Source organism: Narcine bancroftii, chromosome 3, assembly GCF_036971445.1.
Source record: "Narcine bancroftii isolate sNarBan1 chromosome 3, sNarBan1.hap1, whole genome shotgun sequence".
In the NCBI taxonomy this organism is placed as follows: Eukaryota; Metazoa; Chordata; class Chondrichthyes; order Torpediniformes; family Narcinidae; genus Narcine; species Narcine bancroftii.
The window spans coordinates 232,333,607-232,349,013 of NC_091471.1; the positions used below are offsets into that span (position 1 = coordinate 232,333,607).

The following is a 15,407-nucleotide window of genomic DNA, read 5'->3' on the forward strand; positions in this document are numbered from 1 at the left end:
TCAGGATTCGACAATGGCTGAACTGGTGAAGTCAGAGAGTAGTGGTGGATGATGCTTCTCAGTCTGGAGGCCAGTGACGAGTTGTGAGTCTTGGGGATCAGTGCTGGGACTATCGTTGTTTGTCATCGATATCAACGATCTGGATGATAATGTGGTGAATTGGATCAGCAGGTTTACAGGTAACACTAAGACTGGAGACGTTGTGGACAGTGAGGAAGGTTTTCAAAGGTTGCAAAGGGATCTGGACCAACTGGAAAAATGGGCTGGACAATGGCCGATGGAATTTAATGCAGACAAGTGTGAGGTGTTGCATTTTGGAAGAACAAACCAAGAAAGGACGTCCATGGTGAACGGTTGGGCTCTGAGGAGTGAGGTGGAACAGAGAGATCTGGGGATACAAATACATAATTCCCTGAAAGTGGCATCACAGGTGGACCGGGTTATAAGAGAGATTTTTTGCACATTGACCTTCATAAATCAAAGTATCGAGTACAGGAGTTGGGATGTTATGGTGAAGTTGTACAAGACATTGATGAGGCCACATTTGGAAGAATGTGTGCAGTTTTGGTCACCGAATTACAGGAAAGATCTCAATAAGATAGAAAGAGGGCAGAAAAAATTTACTAGGATGTTGCCCGGACTTCAGGGACTGAGTTACAGGGAAAGGTTAAACAGGTTGGGACTTTATTCCCTGGAGCATAGAAAAATGAGGGGAGATTTGATTGAGCTGTTTAAAATGATGAGGGGGACAGACAGTAAATATAGGTTGGCTTTTCCCACTGAGGGTGGGTGAGACACGAACCAGAGGACATGGGTTAAGGGTGAAAGAGGAAAAGTTTAAGGGGGAACTTCTTCACACAGAGAGAGGAGTGGGAGTGTGGAAAGAGCTGAAGGGGTGAATGCAGGCTTGATTTTAACATTTAAGAGGAATTTGGACAGGTATATCGATGGGAGGGGTACGGCTGGGTGCAGGAGAGTGTGACTGGGCAAAACAAAAATGTTTTGACTCAGACTAGAAGGGCTGAAGGGCCTGTTTCTGTGCTAGAATGTTCTATTGTCAAGAACTTCAAATTCCTGGGGGTCGACATCCCTGAGGATCTGTCCTGGATCCTCCACATTGATGCCATCACGAAGGTTCACCAGCGGCTGTACTTTGTGAGGTGTCTGAGGAGATTCAGGTTGTCACCAAAGACTCTCGTAAACCTCTACGGGTGGACCGTGGAGAGCATTCTGGCTGGTTTCATTACTGCCCGGTACGGAGGCGCCAACTCTCAGGACAAGAATAATCTCCAGAGGGTTGTGAACTCGGCTGCGACATCACAGGCACCAGACCTCACTCCATCGAAGACGTCGACGTAAGGTGGGGTCTTAAAAAAGGCAGCCTCTCTCCTCAAAGACCCCACCACCCAGGCCAGGCCCTCTTCACTCTGCTACCATCGGGGAAAAGGTCCAAGCGCTTAAAGACGAGCTACTCAGCGGCACAAGGACGGCTTCTTCCTCTCCGCCACCAGATTCCTGGATGATCGATGAACCACAGACATGGCCTGACTTTTCGTGCACTGTTTTATTTATTTATGTTGTCAGGTGGTTTCGATAAATGATGCTGCTGCAAAACAACGAATTTCGTGACTTGTTCACGATGATCAATTCTGTTCTTGTGTGTGAAAGCCAACCTGAATCTCGATGTGGACAAGACAAAAGAGAACATTGTGGACTTCAGGGTGACTATAGACGACCACTCTCTGCTGCACATCGGCGACTCTGTGGTGGATAGAGTGGAGAACGCCAATTTCCTCAGAGTTCACTTGACGAATGACCTATCCTGGACACTTAACATCTCTTCACTTATCCAGAGGGTGCCCCAGCCACTGCGACTTCCTGGGAGGACCACACCAGCTTTATGAGGCATTTGCGATCCCTCACATGGAGTATTTTGAGCAGCGTCGGGCCAACGTTAGAGAGGTTTGCAAGGAAGATGGCGGGAATGAAAGGTGCATACCCAGAGGAGTGGAGACACACCGCTGCTCCGCAGGGTCCAAATGCCCGGTCATGATGCTGACGTGGAAGCTTTAATGTTGACTCCTTGCCTGCCTCACAACAGGCAGAAGGCAGTTTTGTGCAAAGTTACACCTGTTTTGAGCCCAGAGGACCCCAAAACCCAGCAATAGATATTCACCACGACAAATGGTTATTTAAACAAAAAAGTTGTTTTTAATTATCTTTAAACATGAAAACAGAATCAAACTTTAACTTATCACTATTAACTTAATTACCCAATTTAACCCCCTTCTAATTCTAAGCGCACGTGTATGTGACGTGTGTATAAATTTAAGAAAAATTCTTTGGTTCGCAGTTCAATCTCACTTCCTCTTCCAAATTCCCTGGTTGGAGGCAATTCTTATACTGTGCACAGAATTTAACGTGTATAAAGTTCACCAGGCTTTGGTGCTTGAAAGGTTAATAGTTACCACTCAGGAACGTTCTTGTAGGGTTTGCAGAGAGAGATTTGTGGTTCCAGGATTTCCACCACTGAGGTACCACCATTAGTCACCTCAATGTCTCACTGATGAAATTTTCCCCATCAGGGTTCTGCAGATGATAACTTCTTTCTTTCAGGCTATCACAGAGTTCCTTTCTATTCTTCTTAGTCCAAGAGAAACATCAGACAGATAGCACTTCCAGCCATCCGCCGCTCTGGAGCTTTTCTTCAGTTCCAACAAGTTTCTCCTGGCTTGCGCTGTTCAGCTGCTTTCAGTGTCACACACACACTGGCTGAGAGAGCTCTCTCTCTTTCTCCCCAACTGAGACTGCTAGAAAGCCCATGTGACTCCCTCACTTACAAAAAAACCCCACCTTCTTCAGCAAACCACAGGAGTTATCCTTCTGCTCCCATCTGTTGCTTTAGGTAAACAAGTCCAGGAGTGACCTTTCTGTGAGCACCAAAGATACTTGCAAATAGCCAGTGTCTCCTCCAAAACAATAGTCTATTCATTTGATGATGTCATTTCAATTAGCATCTACTTGTGGAATGTGCATAGTATTCTCCATAAGTCACTGAATATGAATTATTCAGTATTTCAAATAAGATCTGTTTTAAAATTTGTGTATGTATATAACCTACTCTAATTTTACCAATTATCTCCCAGATATATATTCCATTCCACAACTTCTGTACTCTTTCAAGACAGTGAAGGACTCTTGAGAAGTTTGGCTTGGCTGTTTCCGAGATTGAAAGGGTTATCACATGAGGAGTGTTTGACGGCTCTTCACCTGTCCTTGTTGGAATTTAGGAGAATGAGGGGGGGGATCTCATTGAAACATCTTGAAAGACGTGGATTGAGTAGATGTAGAAGGGTTGTTCCCCACAGTGGGAGAGTTCAGGGCAAGAGGGCGTAACTACAGGGCTGAAGGGTGTCCGTTAGAACAGAGGTACAAGGGAAATTCTTCAGCTGGAGGATGGCAAATCTCTGGGATTTGTTGCCACAGGCGATTGTGGAGGCCAGGTTGTAGGCTCGATTTAAGGCAGATCGATTTGCCAAAGGGTAATGGGGAGAAGGCCGGGCAGCAGGGCTGAGTTGGAGAATGGATCAGCTCACGATAGGAGGGCTGGGGCAGAATCAATGGGCAGAATGGCCCATGGCTGCTCCCATGCCTTCCGATCTCACCCTTCTCTCCACTCCCTGCAGTCTCCCGAGCGCGAGGTACGTCCACTTCCGGCGAGATGAGCAAGGACAACGGGATGTGATTCACCGTTACAAAGTATGATCCTGACCATCTCCCACCGCTCCGGCACCTGTGGGGGAGGGGGAGGGTAGGGAGGGAAGGGGGAAGGGAAGGGGAGGATGGAAGGGGAAGGAAGGAGGGAGGGGAGGGGGTTGGAAGGGGAAGGAGGGGAGGTGAGGGACGGGAAGAGGGGAGGGGGAAAGGAAGGGAAGGAGGGAGAGGGGAGGGTGGGGGAGGGAGAGAGGGAGGGGGTAGGGGAAAGAGGAAGGGGAGGGGGTAGGGAGGGAGGGGGTAGAGAGGGAGGGGAGGGGGTAGGGGAGGGAGGGGAGGGGGTAGGGGAGGGAGGAAGGGGGAAGGGAAGGGAGGGGGTAGGGAAAGGGAGGGAGGAGGAGGTAGGAGAGGGAGGGGCTTGGGAATCTGTGGGGTTGATTCTGGACCACCGACCACCTCTCAGACTCTTGCCTCTTCCTCTGCAGGTGGAGAATCTGGGACCCTATCCCGTCCCCCTAACCCTGACCCTTTCGCTGGCCATGTTCCCTCTCGGCTGGGTGTCCTGGGATGTGGAGGTCCTGTTTGAAGCCCCACTTGTGAGTGTTGGGAGTGGGCAGGGAGCTGGGGTGGGGGTGGGGGGGGTGCGCAAAGTAACTGAGGGAGTGGCGAGAGCATTTGGAGGGTAGTGGGGGGAGAGAGGTGGGCGAGAGATGGCAGAGAGGGAGAGGGGAGAGAGTGAGAGGGATATAGAGGAGGAGACAGATAGGAGAGAAGGGGGAGAGAGGGAGATGGAGGGGAGAGAAATGGGAGACAGAGAGAGGGGAAGAGAGGGGTAGATGGTGAGAGAGAGAGGGGGGAGAGGGTGAGAGAGGGAGGGTAAGTGTGGGTGGAAAGAGGGGTGGAGGGATAAAAGGAAGGGCAAGGGAAGTGGAGAGCGAAAAGTTTTGCCATTCCTGACCCCAGGACACAGGCCAGACAGATGAGCCAAACAGTCTCTCTTGCATCCCAGTGTGATGGGCCAAACTGCCTGTGATCTCCTGTCCTGAGTGATCACTGTTGTTTCCATCAGCATGAAGAGAAGGCGTGCAGGAACCTCAAGGAGGGAGCTCCACTCAACTCAACAGGAAGTAAGGTGTGTCTCACAGGACCAGAAAAGGGGTGAGGGGACAGTGATGGGGAGGGAGGGAGGGGATGGTGAGGGGGCAGGGAATGGTGAGGGGGGAGGGGACGGTGATGTGGGAGGGAGGCGATGGTGAGGAGGGAGTGAGGGGATGGTGAGGAGGGAGGGGGACGGGAGGGGGAGGGGATGGTAGGGGGAGGGGACGGTGATTGGAAAACAGGGACAGGGACGGGATGGTGAGGGGAGAGGGTGCAGTGAGGAGGGAGTACAGTGAGGAGGGAGGGGGGACGGTGAAGAAGATGGTGAGGAGGTAGGGAGGAGATGGTAGGGATGGAGGGGACGGTGAGGGGGGAGGGAGGGACGTTGGGAAGGAGAGTTGAGGAATACCATCATGCAACACCCTTTCTCACCCCTCCACAGGTGTTCAAACAAATGGTTTGTCAGCTCTTATCTCTTCCAAACTCCTTCACCACCTTCGATCTGAAGGGATCCATCATTCCCCTAGGAAAGGTGAGGCTCCAATACGTGCGAGGGAGGGATATTGAGAACTGGAGAGGGTTACAGAGACAGGGAGGGGTGAAGGGGACTGGAGGGGGTTACAGAGACAGGGAGGGGTGTAGGACATGGGAGGGGGTTACAGAGACAGGGAGGGGGTGAAGAGGACCGGTGGGGGTTACAGAAACAGGGAGGGGTGTTGGGGAATGGAGGGCATAACTGAGACAGTGAGGGGTGTAGGGGACTGGAGGGGGTTACAGAGACAGGGAGGGGTGTTGGGGATCGTAGGAGGTTACAGAGACAGGGAGGGGAGTAGAAGAATGGAGGGCATTACTGCGACAGTGAGGTGTGTAAGGGACCGGAGGGGGTTACAGAGACGGGGCGGACGGGGTGAAGGGGTCCATGGTGGGTTACAGAGACAAGGAGGGGTGTAGTGGACTGGAGGGGTTTGTAGAGACACGGAGGTGTGTAGGGGACCGGAGGGGGTTACAGAGACGGGGCGGACGGGGTGAAGGGGTCCATGGTGGGTTACAGAGACAGGGAGGGGTGTAGTGGACTGGAGGGGTTTGTAGAGACACGGAGGTGTGTAGGGGACCGGACCGGGGTTATAGAGACATGGATGGGTTTAGGGGACTGGAGGGGTTTACAGAGACGGAAGGGTGTAGGGGACTTTAGAGGTTACAGAGACACAGAGGGGTTTAGGGGACCGTAGGGGGCAACAGAGACAGGGAAAAATGTTAGGGACTGTAGGGGGTTACCGAGAGAGGGAGGGGTGTAGGGGACTGGAGGGGGGGTTACAGAGACAGGGAGGGGTGTAAGGGACTGGAGGGGATTACAGAGACAGTGGGGTGTGTAGGGGAACGGAGTGGGTAACAGAGACAGGGTGTAGGGGACCAGAGCAGTGTTACAGAGACAGGGAGAGGTGTAGGGGACCGGAGGGGGTTACAGAGACAGAGAGGGGTGTTGGGGACAAAGGGGGTTACAGAGATGGGGAGGGGTACCATAGGGGGTTACAGAGATGGGTTGGTGTAGTGGACTGAAGGGGGAGTGCAGAGACAGGGAGGGCTGTAGGGGACTGGAGGGGCATTACAGAGACAGGGGTAGGGGTGAAGGGGACCGGAGGGTGTTATAGAGATAGGGCGAGGTGTAGGGGACTGGAGGGGTTTGCAGAGACAGGGAGGTGTGTAGGGGACTGGAGGGGGTTACAGAGACAAGGAAGGGTGTAGGGGACTGGGGGGAGTTACCTAGAGAGGGAGGGGTGTGGGGGACCAAAGGGTGTACAGGGACAAGGAGGGGTGTAGGGGATCAGAAGGGGTTACAGAGACAGGGAGAGGTGTAGGGGACCGGAGGTGGTTATTGAGACAGGGAGGGGTATAGGGGACCGGAAGGTTTTAGAGACAGGGAGGGCTGTAGGGGAAATGGGTGTTACAGAGACAGGAAGGGGTGTAGGTGACCGAAGGGTGTTACAGAGACAAGGAGGGCTGTAGGCGACTGGAGGGGGTGTTACAGAGACAGGGAGGGGCATTTGAGACCGGTGAGGGTTACAGAGACAAGGAGGGGTGTAGGTGGCTGGATGGGGTTACAGGGACAGGGAATGGTGTCGGGGACAGGTGGAGGTCACAGAGTCAGGGAGGGACCAGAGTGGGTAACCGAGACAGGGATGGGTGTAGGGGACCGGAGGGGAATGCAGAGACTGTGAGAGATGTAGGGGACCAGAAGGGGTTACAGAGACAAGGAGGGGTGTAGGGGGCCGGATGGGGTTATGGAGATGTGGAGGGTTGTCTGGACTTGAGGCGTTTGTGAGACAGGGAGGGGTGTAGGGGACTGGAGTGGGTAACAGAGACAGGGTGTATGGGTCCGGAGTGGTGTTACAGAGACAGGGTAGGTGTAGGGGAATGGAAGGTGTTACAGAGACTGAGAGGGGTGTTGGAGACCGTCAAGGGTTACAGACAAGGAGAGGTGTAGGGGACTGGAGGGGTTTACAGAGACAGGGTGGCGAGTTTGGGACGAGAGGGGTTACAGAGGCAGGGAGGGTTGTAGGGTACCAGTGGGGGTTACAGGGACAGGGAATGGTGTAGGGGACCAGGGAGAGTTAAAGAGACAGGGATGGGTGTCGGGGACGGGAGGGGGTTACAGAGTCAGGGAGGGGTGTAGGGGACCGGTGGTGGTTACAGAGACATGGAGGGGTGTTGGGGTCTGGAGGGGGGTTACAGAGACCGGGAGGGATGTAGGGGACTGGAGAGGGTTTCAGTGTCAGGGAGGGGGTTTAGGGGAATGGAAGGTGTTACAGAGACAGGAAGGGGTGTAGGGGACCAGAGGGGGTTACAGTGAGATAGAGGGGTGTTGGGGACTGGAGGGGTTTGCAGAGATGGGGAGGGGTGTAGGAGATGGAGGGTTTCACAGAGACATGGGAGGGTGTAGGGGACCATAGGGAGTTACTGAGACAGGGAGTGGTGTAGAGTACTGGAGGGGTCTGCAGATATAGGGAGGGGTGTAGGGGACCAGAGTGGGTAACCGAGACAGGGATGGGTGTAGGGGACCGGAGGGGAATGCAGAGACTGTGAGAGATGTAGGGGACCAGAAGGGGTTACAGAGACAAGGAGGGGTGTAGGGGGCCGGATGGGGTTATGGAGATGTGGAGGGTTGTCTGGACTCGAGGCGTTTGTGAGACAGGGAGGGGTGTCGGGGACCGGATGGGGTTAATGAGATGGGGTGGGGGACCGGAGGGTGTTACGGTGTCGTGGGGTGGATAGAATGTGACTTTTCTGTTACTGACTGATCTCCATTCACTGTTTCACTTTTCCTTCTCTCTACCCTGCCCCCTTTTCGCCTCTCTTCTCCCCTCTCCACTTCTCTTGTACCCCACCGCATTCTCTCTTCCCCTTCCCTCTTCCTGTTCCACTCTCTCCTTCCCCCCTCTTCATTCTCCATTCCTCTCACCTCCTCTGTCTTCTACCTCCCCTTTCCCCTGTCGGAGACCGAGGAATCTCTCGTGATTCTGTCAAGTTGCGTCACTCTCTCCTTGAACAGTTCTTCGTTCATCAATGACGACCTGGATGTTAGCTTGGAGGCCGAGGTAATATCCCACCATCTACCCCGCCCCTCCATTCCCCTATCCCCTTATCTCCCTGGGGAAACCAACCCCTCCTCTCCCTCCCCCTCCTCTCCCTCCCCACAAATCCCACCCCTTTCCCTTCCCTCCCCAGGTACCTTTCCCCTCCTTCTGCTCCACCCCCCTCCCCCCGTGGACCACACCCTTTCCCCCTCCCTCCCCAGGAACTCCACCCCTTCCCTCTCTATGGACTCCACCCTTTCCCACTCCCTCCGTGGTGTCCCCAACCTTTCCCCTCCCTCCCCAGGGACTTATCCTCTCACTCCCTGGGAACCCCACTCCTTTCCCCTCGCACCCTCCAAGGGTTATTACCGACCCCTTCTCTCTCTCTTGGTTCAGAGTCAGACTGAGGTGCAGATCGTGGCATATAGTCGGAAGTCCCTCCTCATTTACAGCTCTGTGGGAGGTCTCCTTCTCCTCATCCTCATCATCTTCATCCTGTGGAAGGTCAGAGCCCCTTGCCGAGTGGGGAAGGGGAAGAGAGTCTGGATGGAGGGAGGGGGAGGAGAGTTCAAATGGATGGGAGGAGATGGGAATGGATGGATGGTAGGAGGTGGGATGGAGGGAGGGGAGGTGGTTAGATGGAGGGAGGGGAGGAGAGTCAGGATGGAGTGAGGGGAGGAGAGGCGGGATGGAGGGAGGAGTGAGGGGTGGGTTCAGGGATCAGTGCTGGGCTGTGATTGGCTGCTTCCCCTGAACCCGCCCTCTCTCTCCCACAACTCCCACCAGTTTGGCTTCTTCAAACGCCGGTCCAAGGTGATCGAGGAGAAGATGATTGGAGCAAGCAGGGACACTGACCCCAGAGCAACGGCCAATGAGCAGGAAGCAGCGGCCAGTGAGAAGCAGGAACTGGCCAATGGCGAGGAAGCACCGGCCAATGGGACGGAAGAATGATGGGTGTGTGGCCGATAGGGTCAGGGGGTCAGAGGGTCGGGGGTCATGTAGAGGTGGGTTTAGGGAGTGGGGAGGGGAGAGGGGTAGGGGAGTGAGGATGAAAGAGGAGGTGAGAGGGGAGGGAGGAGTTGGGTAGGCAAAGGGGAGAAGTCAGAGAGGGGATGGGGAAAGAGAGAAGGTGGAGATATGAGGGGCAGAGAGGAGGTGAGGGGTTTGGGGAAGGAGGAGGGAGAGCTGAGGGGTTTGGGGGAAGATGAGGGGGAAAGGAGGGTGTTGGGGAGGAGGAGGGGAGAGGTGGGGAGGAGGGGAAAGAGGAGGGGGAGAGGTGAGGGGTTGGGGGAAGGAGCAGGGAGAGAGGATAGAGGAGAGTGAGGGAGGAGGGGGTAGGAGAGGGAAGGTAGGGGAAGAGGAGAGAGGTTCAAGAGGAGAAGGTTTGGGGAAAGCATGAGGGGGTGAGTGGAGGGGTGGGGAGGGTGAGAGACTGAAATAGAGGGAGAGGCAGAAGAGGGGAGAGGGTAGGAAGGGTGCTAGAGATGAGGGGCAGGGAGAGGAGTGAAGGAGAGGAGAGTGAGGAGGGAGGGAGAGAAAACAGGATAGATGAGGGAAGGGAGAGGTATCGAAAGGGAAGGGGATGGGACAGGGGGCAGAGAGCAAGAGACAAATGGAGTAAGGGGATGAGGGTGAGAGGGGAGAAGGATGGGTGGAGGGAGCAGAGTGATGTAAGGGGAGGGAGGGGTGGGATGGCTTGGAGGTAAAAGTGGGAGGGCAAGGGGTTTGTAGGAGAATTCTCAATAAAGGGGAACGATTCTATCTATGTTGGTCAATGCTAGATCCCTGAAACTCCCTCCATCCCCCCTCCCTCCCTCTCTCCCACTCTCTCTCTCCCCCTCTCTCTCCCTCTCTCACCCCCTCTCTCTCCTAACCCCCCCCTCAGTCCCCAATCCCCTTCCACTCACTCTCCGACTCTGTCCCAACACCTCTTCTCTCTTACCCCCCTCTCTCTCTCCCCTACACTCTCTCCCACCCTCGCCCCCCCTCTCCCCTTCTCTTTCTCTTTCCCTCTCCCCATCTCTCCCTTTTCTCTCCCCCCTCTCCCTCTATCTCTCCCCTTCCACCTTTCCCCCTCTCTTCCCCTCTCTCTCTCCCGCTCTCTGTAACCCTTTCTCTCTGCCCCTCTCCCCTTGTCTCCCCTCCCTCTCTCTCTCCCCTCTCTCTGCCTCTCCCTCGCCGCCCTCTCTCACTCCATGTCTCCCCTTTCCCCCTACTCTCCCTCCTCTCTCTCCTTTCACCTCCCCCTCTGCCCCCTCCACCCCACACCGTCATGTCTCTCAGTCAGGAATGAGGCCCTACATTTCCTACGATGGATCATCGCTGGAACCTCCACCCCCTTCCTCCCTCTGGTCTGTGTATATGATGTTATCAGCCCATCAGGGTACCCCAACGACCCTCTTCCTGTGGAACAGAGTGTGTACCGGGAACTTACTGCTGGACCGACTCAACATCCCCCCAGCCATCACCTGCTCTTTTCCTCCATCCATCAAGAGGGGTGGGAATAAAAAAACCTCCATGAGACTACAGCCCTGTGAATTCCATGAGATGGCGCCGACTTCTGACATGGCTGGACAGGACAGAACATTCCGGAACTGGCCGGTGGCGGGCAACTGGGCTGGGTCTGGTTTCAAACTCACAGAGGTCCCAGGATCAGCCATGGAGAAGGGAATTCCCTGATTCATCTCAATTACCTGTAACCCCCTCCGATCCCCAACACCATTCCCTGTATCTGTAAACCACTCCGGTCCCCTACACCCCTCCCTGTCTCTGTAACCCCCTCCAGCCCCCTACACCCCTCCCTGTCTTTGTAACCCCCTCCGGTCCTCTACACCCCTCCCTGTCTCTGTAACCCCATCCATTCCCCTACACCCCTCCCCATCTCTGTAACCCCCCTCTGGTCCCCTACACCCCTCCCTGTCTCTGTAACCCCCTCACCCCACTTCGGCACCTACCACCCCTCCCCACCATGGCCCGCAGGAGGTGCCACACACCATCCCGCGCACCCTCCACTCCGCCCATGGTCTCCCCAGGGGTAACCCTACCAATCCAGGGATGCACACCTGCACTCACCTGTCAGTGCAGCGCCCTGTCCCATCCTGATCACCCGTTGATTGGAGGCATGTTGCCTCAATCTGGGGCAATAGCCCCCACCCCCCACCCCAGCCGTTTGTCCTTCTCATTCAGCACCCTTGCCCCCCTAGTAATCACAGCTGGGTTCAGCAGCCACAAGGGGCAGCAGACACTGGGATGGTGGGGGTCAAGTGGAGGGAACTGGAGCAGGGCACCGCATCACACTTCTCCCACCCTTCCCCCCCACCACTGACTAAGAGGGAGAGGCTGGGGAGCTGGCCCCACAGGGACAGTGACCGCGGTGGTGGATCGGGGGGGTGGGTGCTCTGCGGCAGTGGCGGGGCTGCTGGTGGCTTGAGGCGAGGAACCCCTGCCGGCCATCAGGGGGTGGGGTCTTGCGCTGGGGGTACGGATTGATGGAGACCAGCTGGAGGCGCACCAAGCATTGGAACTGGGAAGTGAGGAGATGCTGAGGGCGCCAAAGGGTCCCTGACTGTGTTGAAGGTTCAGATCCGGAGTTCGGGGTCACCGATGGCTTGGACTGGACTCTGGGCAGCTGCAGAAATGAATCTATGGACACTCGATGACTCTTGGGGACACTTTCTTTTGCTTCTCTCTCTCTGACTGCATCTGTCTGTATGTCTGACTGTAAGTCTGTCTTCAAGTCTGACTGTATGTGCAAGTCTGTCTGTAAGTCTGACTGTGTGTGCGCAAGTCTGCCTGACTGTGTCTGTGTGCAAGTCTGTGTCTGACTGTAAGTCTGTCTGTAAGTCTGACTGTGTGTGTGCAAGTCTGACTGTGTCTGTATGTCTGACTGTAAGTCTGTCTTCAAGTCTGACTGTGTGTAAGTCTGTCTGCGTCTGACTGTGTGTGCAAGTCTGTCTGTATGTCTGACTGTAAGTCTTTCAAGTCTGACTGTACCTGTATGTAAGTCTGTCTGTAAGACTGTAAGTCTGACTGTGTGTGCACAAGTCTGCAAGTCTGTCTGACTGTCTGTGTGCAAGTCTGTATATCTGACTGTAAGTCTGACTGTGTCTGTATGTCTGACTGTAAGTCTGTCTTCAAGCCTGACTGTGTAAGTTTATCTGCAAGTCTGACTGTGTCTGCGCAAGTCTGTCTGTACGTCTGACTGTGTGCAAGTCTGTATGTCTGACTGTGTGCCCAAGTCTCTGTAAGTCTGACTGTGCCTGTGTGCAAGTCTGTATGTCTGACTGTGTCTGTGTGCAAGTCTGTCTGTATGCCTGACTGCAAATCTTTCAAGTCTGACTGTACCTGTGTGCAAGTCTGTCTGTAAGACTGTAAGCCTGACTGTGTGTGCGCAAGTCTGCAAGTCTGTCTGACTGTGTGTGCAAGTCTGTCTTCAAGTCTGACTGTGTGTAAGTTTGCAAGTCTGACTGTGTCTGCGCAAGTCTATCTGTACGTCTGACTGTGTGTGCAAGTCTGTATGCCTGACTGTAAGTCTTTCAAGTCTGACTGTGTGTGCGCAAGCCTCTGTAAGTCTGACTGTCTGTGTGCAAGTCTGTCTGTATGTCTGACTGTAAGTCTGTCAAATTCTGACTGTGTGTGCAAGTCTGTATGTCTGACTGCCTCTGTGTGCAAGTCTGTCTGTATGCCTGACTGTAAGTCTGTCAAAGTCTGACTGTGTGCAAATCTGTCTATGTCTGACTGTGTCTGTGTGCAAGTCTGTCTATGTCGGACTGTGTATGTCTGACTGTGTCTGTGTTTAAGTCTGACTTTAAAGGTGCTGAGGCGGTTCCTGCCAGTGGCGAATGTCTGCCGTGCAGCAGTAAAAAAGGAATTTCATGCAATACAACCCTGTTTTATTACTATGACAATAAACTGAATCTTGAAGCAGAAGCTGTTCTGCAACAAAAAAAGGGAAGCCGAATTCTTATCAGAGGAAGAAATCGTTTCCACCTTGATAACAAATCAAAGATCACAAAAGTAATCTTCAAAGAGGAATCCCCGCTGTGTTGTAAAGTTTACAAGCGTGGGTAAAGAACGGAGTAAGTTTGAAATACTTCATTCCAGTATTCCTCTGACACATCCAAAACATATGAATTAATGAAGTGTTAGTAGTGAAGGTTCATGTGGGTCCCACAGGTTAAGAACCAGACTGAGATCAAGGTAAAAAGCACAAGTATATTCTCAGAGGTGCGGAGGAAACAAGAGAATCGGAATGCTAAATTAACTTGAACACACAGTTCAGAAGGAGATGAATCTGACAGTTAACAGTCAGTTCAAGGTAATGCGATGTGCCCCTGCCCTTAGACCTGTATGGACATGGCTCTAACTAACTGGCCTCAAGACTCACCCCAACTCAATACAGAAGGTGATACTCATGGGCCACGAGGAGTCGAGAGAGTACATAGGAGAGCGTGGCCCTTTATAGTACTAGAGGATCCAGCCCAGGTCATTAGCGGGAACCAGTGGCTCAGTGCCAGGAGGGTTAATCCAATTACAACAGCCGAGTACAGGCAAGCTGGAGAGTCCAGTCCAGGTCATTTACATCGGGCCAACAGCAAGGTGTGCACTAATGGGTGGGGCGGAGCCAAACCTTGATGGGCAGCTGACGTGTCCCCCAAGTAGGTAGGGAGGGGGCAGTGCTATCACATGACAGCCACCACCCTTCCCAATACAATGAAGCATTTATTGTCACAAGAAGGTACATTCGGGTTCAGTATTGGCTCCATACTGTTTGTCACGTGTATAAATGATCTGGTCAATGGGGCGGTAAATCAGTACACAAAAGGTGCTCAGGTCAGTGGGGCTGTGGAGAGTGGAGAAGGGTTGCAAAGCTTTCAGAGGGATTCGGGCCATTTAGAAGAAGGGGCTGAAATAGGGCCAAGGGAGTTTAATGCAGAGAAGAAGAATTAGATGCAGTTAGGATCACGAGAGGAATAGCGCTTAGCAAGCGCAAATCTTATAGAATGTTTTGAGGATATAACTAGTCGAGGGGTTAAGGGAGAACCAGTGGATGTGGTATACCTGGATTTTCAGAACGCTTTCAATCAGGACCTGCACAGGAGATTAGTACATAAACTTAAAGTACACGGTGCTGAGAATTAGTTGACAGACAGGAAGCAAAGAGTGGATCTAAACGGGTTCTTTTCAGAATGGTAGCCAGTAGTGGATCCACAGTCAATTTAAGTTTAAATAAACCTTCCAAAAACTTCATAATTTTCTGCCAAAAAGGCATAAATTTTTCACATGACCAAACTGAGTGTAAAAATGTACCAATTTGTTTTCCTCAACAAAAATACAAATCTGATTAACTAAATCCATATCTTTTTAATTTCTCTGGAGTCAAATATAACTCATGTAAAAAAAATTAGAATTTACTAAACTACACCTCACATTGATTAATTTAGTTACATGGTCCTCACGCATAGTCATCCATTCTCACGAAGATAACACTATAGATAAATCCTCTTCATATTTATTTTTTGTTTTATAAAAATCATTTTTCCTTGTAATAAAGCATATATTTCCTCGATTACCTCCCCTCCACCACAATTAAACTTACAAAATTAGTGTTTTTTTCTGTAGACTCGATTCATGACAAAAATTATCCAATAGCATGGCTCGCATTTGATAACATGCAAACAAAGAATTAGATAATATTCTAAATTTTTCCTGGCCTGCCTCAAAGGAATCTTCCTTTAATTTAATACCCATCGTCCCAATCTTCCACTAATTTAATATCCATCATTCCAATCTTCCATTAATTTAATACCCATTGTCCAAATCTTCCACTAATTTAATACACATCGTCCCAATCTTCCACTAATTTAATACCCATCATCCCAATCTTCCACTAATTTAATACCCATCGTCCCAATCTTCCACTAATTTAATGCCCCTCATGTCCCAATCTTACATTAATTTAATACTCTTCATGTCCCAATTTTACACTAATTTAATACCCATCGACCCAATCTTACACTAATT

The 15,407-nt window shown here is 52.4% G+C and overlaps 2 protein-coding genes across 3 annotated transcripts in view; both read left to right on the plus strand.

Moving 5' to 3' along the window:
- Positions 1 to 3,574, plus strand: part of LOC138756775 (integrin alpha-D-like) — a 49,941-nt gene extending 46,367 nt beyond the window's left edge. The window contains exons 21-23 of the mRNA XM_069923162.1: positions 1,063 to 1,355; positions 1,854 to 1,991; positions 3,487 to 3,574. Coding sequence (XP_069779263.1) covers positions 1,063 to 1,355; positions 1,854 to 1,991; positions 3,487 to 3,574 — 519 coding nt within the window. The remainder of the gene's footprint in view (positions 1 to 1,062; positions 1,356 to 1,853; positions 1,992 to 3,486) is intronic.
- Positions 3,197 to 10,910, plus strand: LOC138758263 (integrin alpha-D-like). Of its 2 annotated transcripts, none has more exons than XM_069926947.1 (8): positions 3,197 to 3,759; positions 4,200 to 4,310; positions 4,784 to 4,846; positions 5,255 to 5,344; positions 8,307 to 8,405; positions 8,781 to 8,888; positions 9,171 to 9,338; positions 10,668 to 10,910. In XM_069926947.1, the coding sequence occupies exons 1-7, from the start codon at positions 3,583 to 3,585 to the stop codon at positions 9,333 to 9,335; spliced, it is 813 nt and encodes a 270-aa protein (XP_069783048.1). In that variant the 5' UTR covers positions 3,197 to 3,582; the 3' UTR covers positions 9,336 to 9,338; positions 10,668 to 10,910. The 2 variants fall into 2 exon arrangements, with proteins under 2 accessions (XP_069783048.1, XP_069783047.1); XM_069926946.1 differs by lacking the exon at positions 10,668 to 10,910 and adding an exon at positions 10,270 to 10,660 and having other exon boundaries at positions 3,198 to 3,759.
- The last annotated feature ends 4,497 nt before the right edge of the window (positions 10,911 to 15,407 follow it).